General features: G+C 37.0%; 1 protein-coding gene across 1 annotated transcript; it reads right to left on the bottom strand.

Moving 5' to 3' along the window:
* Positions 1-1,215: 1,215 nt before the first annotated feature.
* LOC108470269 (RING-H2 finger protein ATL13) lies at positions 1,216-3,810 on the bottom strand. The gene has a single exon (XM_017771566.2). The coding sequence runs from the start codon at positions 2,790-2,792 to the stop codon at positions 1,314-1,316; it is 1,479 nt and encodes a 492-aa protein (XP_017627055.1). The 5' UTR covers positions 2,793-3,810; the 3' UTR covers positions 1,216-1,313.
* Positions 3,811-4,385: the final 575 nt, after the last annotated feature.

Raw genomic sequence — 4,385 nt, 5'->3', positions numbered from 1 at the left:
TATTCACATAAAACACATATAAAATATGTTACATTACAAATTAGTAAGTAATATTCATGGTGTCATTTATTTCCTTAATCCTAAATCGAAAAAATAAAAGAGGAATGGAGTCCACAAAAATACAGTGGTAAATGGTGTTAGGTGTGAGAAATAAAGTTAGAAAATGGCCTCCCAACAGCTCCCGTGACCTTACTAACATAACTCATTAATGTTTAGTTTGCCTTCATTCGCTGCCAATCTTCAGCTGAATAATTATTATTTTTTTCTTTTGCCTATATTAAATGCAAACAGTCTGTAATGAAGACACACCAGTCTTTTGGCAATTTTCTGTCACTACGCTTTCAAATTCAAGAAATTGAATGCAAAATGGAAAGAGTAGCGTGTATTTCCCAAATTCAATTTGAATTCCCTTATCTCACTTATTGTGCTTTGTAATCCATTTTTTTGAACGTTCCATGGTTGGATTAGTTCTTGCTATCCTATTTTCTAATTTTGAAAAAACAAAAGATAAATTGAAAGTTCAAACCAATTAAAAGTCTGATGGTCACCTTATAACAAAATTAGATTATTCAAAAGAGTACGTAGCTGCCCTACCAAGCACATGTTTTGGTCTTTAAAATTAGATTACAGGTCGCAGTCAGTATTAAAGGAAGGTTACTAAGAATAAAACTAGATTTGCGAGTTCAACTTTAATTCTTTGGTGGTAGAGAACTAGAAAAAAAAATCTATACAGGTTTTGAGTACAGATTCTAGGTCTTACACCATTATTCATGCTATTGCTGTGGTAATATCTAATAATGGGCAAAAATGTACAAGTAACCTAAACAATGACATCCAACAACATATCTCCAGCTCAAATTATAAGCCACCATAAAAAATCTGAAGCTACTCAATTTTCCACATCTACCCTTTTGACAGATAAGGAAAGGAAATACTATGAATTTGATCTTTAGGAAAACCCACCCACACAACTCAAAATGTTGGTCCTTCAGAGTTGATTTGGAAAAAAAAAATTAAATTAAATTAAATCCAGTAACAGAAAGGTAAGCTTATTTGGTCATGTTTTAAGAAGAACGAGAATTTTTGTTCTGTAAGAATGAGTAATCTGAACCCATAAACAATGAAAAATGAAAGCATACAACATCAAAAGAAATCAATTGGGGCATGCCTAACAATATATGCTGTGGTGAAATGAATGAAAGATTTGGGCCAAGATTTCTTATAATATAACCTTTTTCTTTTTTCTCTTCCCTTTTTCCTGCTACAAGATCATCTAAGTTCTCTAGGAAAAGAATGTAAAAGGAAAAAACAAACTAGAGTTTTGGTGTAAAGGATGAGTGAACAACCTTGTTTTGTCTCCCAGCCAGCCAAAGCAGAGTCCTCCTAGCAAAAGATGGTGTTTTAGCTTGTGAATCTAAGCTATAGGAGCTTTGGTTTTCCTCGTCGAAACCTAATTCACTGATACCATTTCCCCACCTGCCAGAGTCTATCTCAGAAATAGTATCCTTGGCATCATCGGTAACATTCTTCACCTTCGAATTACAGTCATCTGCAGCAGCATTCTGACGCACCGGATATCGGAATGAGAAGGCCCTCCTCGACGAATCCTCTGTAAAATTCTGCTTCTCCTTCTTCCCCCGAAGCCAGATTTTGGATATTGAGAAGCTTTCTTTCTTGTTCTTACCGATGGCTTTGCCATTATTGTCACTGGTGCTAGAACTCCCATTGGTTTCAAACTGCCTCGTGATCTCAAAACCATTGAACCCTCTTCTTGATTCACAATCACATTCAGAAATTGCTGGGCGGTGACCAGGAGTCAATGGCAAACAAGTCTTCTTCTTGCTCGACGGTTTCTTCGCTGGAGTTCTTATCGGCACTTGCAATAAAGAATTCTCATCCATTACATAAGCGAAGGAACCCATAGAGAAACACCTTCTATCATCCACGTTATTGTTACTGCTACCTTCACCGCCATCAACGTTCCTAAACTTTCCCAGCCTAACAGGCACAACTTTTTCCCCAGACTGCACTACTGTTGGCTTGACTTCATCTTTTTCCAGGATTTCACATGATTTACGCTGGGATGACCCCAATTCAGTGTCTCCAGAAAGGCCTAGGTGGGAACTTGATCTCACAAGTGAACTGCTTCTGCCCACAACTCCTTCTCTATCGGTTACAATCTCTCTTGAGCTCTCACTCCCAGATTCAAGAACAAGAACAATGGGGGAGCAGCTATCATTTGGAGAGAAATCAGGGAGTAAGCTAGCTCTACAGAGAGGGCATGTGGAATGAGACAAAAGCCAAGTGTCAATACACTCCATGTGGAAGGCATGGCTGCATTTTGGTAGCAATCTAAGCTTGTCTTCAGGCTCGAATTCACACAAGCAAACAGCACAATCAAATGGGTTTTTTACTCCTATGATGGCTTTGTAGTGGAATACAGGGAGAGTATCTATAAAAGATTGGTCGACACCAGCATCATGGAGATGGAATAGTTGTTGCAACTGCCCTTGAAGAGCAGTCACATTGTCTATATCTTCAGGCTCTCTATTGGGAGGTCTCATAAGAAATCTAACTAAAAGGTGAAGCAAACCAGAAACAAAGAAAATGATAGCTAGGATTATAATGATGAGTAATATACTTGGACTAACCTTGTTGTTCAAATTGAAGCTATCAGACTGCAAATTTTGTGGTGGAGGAAGTAACGGTATTGGTGATTGAGGGAGGTAATATGGCTGCTCTGATGGAGAAAGCAAGCTCCTTTTCTCTATTTCATGGAAAATCCACTCCATTGTTGTTTCTGGAGATAGATGGACACAACTTACAAAGACTGAAACTTTAGACTTGAATCATATGCTACCATGGATCCACCTGGGAGTACCAAAAATATCATCCCCACCGTAGTATCATGGGAGTTTGTGGGATTTGGGTAACATTGGCTCCAATTTACTTCATTATAAGCTAGAAGTCAAAAGAAAGAGCCGCTTCGCTACGAGAGAGAGAGAGAGAGAGAGAGAGGGAGAAGACTTGAATATGATATTAAAGGAAAGGGTAGATATAAATTTGTGTCACTGCCAGAAGGTGAATTTCAAAAAAGAGGAACCAATAATAAATCTACCCAACACAACGCTGCAGAAAAATAAATGAGATGAGATCTCATTGCGTAAATTCTGCAGAGTCAATCACTTCCTTGCTGGATAATGAAAATAAAAAAATTCACATTGCATCTGCTTAAATACTCTTAATAAGGCGACTTTTTATTCACGATTTCATCAATTACAAGGCTCTTCTTCAGGGTTGACTTAAATGGGAACCCTTTGATGCATCAAACCCCATGCTATGCATGCCCCTTTAATTCCTTAAAAGCTTTTCCAAAAATAAAAAGCAAATACTAACCAGTGTCCCCAAAATATTTTAAAGAGAAATTATAATAATCATTTTAAAAAGCATTGGTTAGCAAAATATGTTTAAGAACAAAACAATAATTAATTTGCGTATTTCCGTTTGGCTTAGGATGGTGGGTTTAGAAATTGGATTATCTTGTAGCATTATTTTAGTAGAGCGGAGGATTGTTTCTATCTTTCTGGTCCCATTCTTTGACAGTGCCTTCTATTCCACCGCTTCGAATCGGATAGTTTGGTACCTGATTTATTTATTCATTTATTTATTAATTGGGAGGGGCCAAATGCTACCTGATTCACAGCACCCCTCTCCTCTCTTCTGGTAAAGACAAAAAGCAAAAGACAAGACAAGTGAAGTTTCCAAAGTCTTACCGAAGAGAGAGGCATTTGGAAACAGGGGAAGGGCAAGCATATTATACTGATTTACTGGGAAAAAAGAAAAACAAGGTCATGTTGTGGACTTCCAAATTTTCCCTAACCTTTTCTCATGGATTCTGGTACTTGCTTTTAGGTGCAGTCCAAAAAGTGAAACACCGACACCCATTTTGGGAGAAAGAAAGTCTCCACTTTTGTTGCCTTTCACTGTTATGCAATCATCTTCTGCATTTCGTAGTACTTGAAAAGGGAAAATGTAGAGGAAAAGGAATACAAATAAACTAGTTAATAAGTATAGTAATTAATTTAACAATATTTACACCTCAATGTTCCATCTACTTTCCTTATCCACGTTTTACTTCACCCACTAAACAACTGCTCTCTCAGGCCTCACCTCACAAGAGCTATATTGGGCAGGGGACTGTCCCAACTCCTAAAATATCCGAAATTTGAAAGGGTTCATATAATTATTTTTAGAAAAAACTGATTTTTTTTTTTGAAATTCAAACCCTATTATTTATATAATATCCTATTTTCAAACTATAATCACTTTCTAAATATAGAGCTTGAGGTATGAACGTAACAAAATGTTATTACATTGTAACTTAA

The sequence above is a fragment of the Gossypium arboreum genome, chromosome 8 (assembly GCF_025698485.1).
Source record: "Gossypium arboreum isolate Shixiya-1 chromosome 8, ASM2569848v2, whole genome shotgun sequence".
Lineage (NCBI taxonomy): Eukaryota > Viridiplantae > Streptophyta > Magnoliopsida > Malvales > Malvaceae > Gossypium > Gossypium arboreum.
The sequence above is the reverse complement of the archived record's forward strand: the minus strand, read 5'-3'. Positions and strand labels throughout refer to the sequence as shown.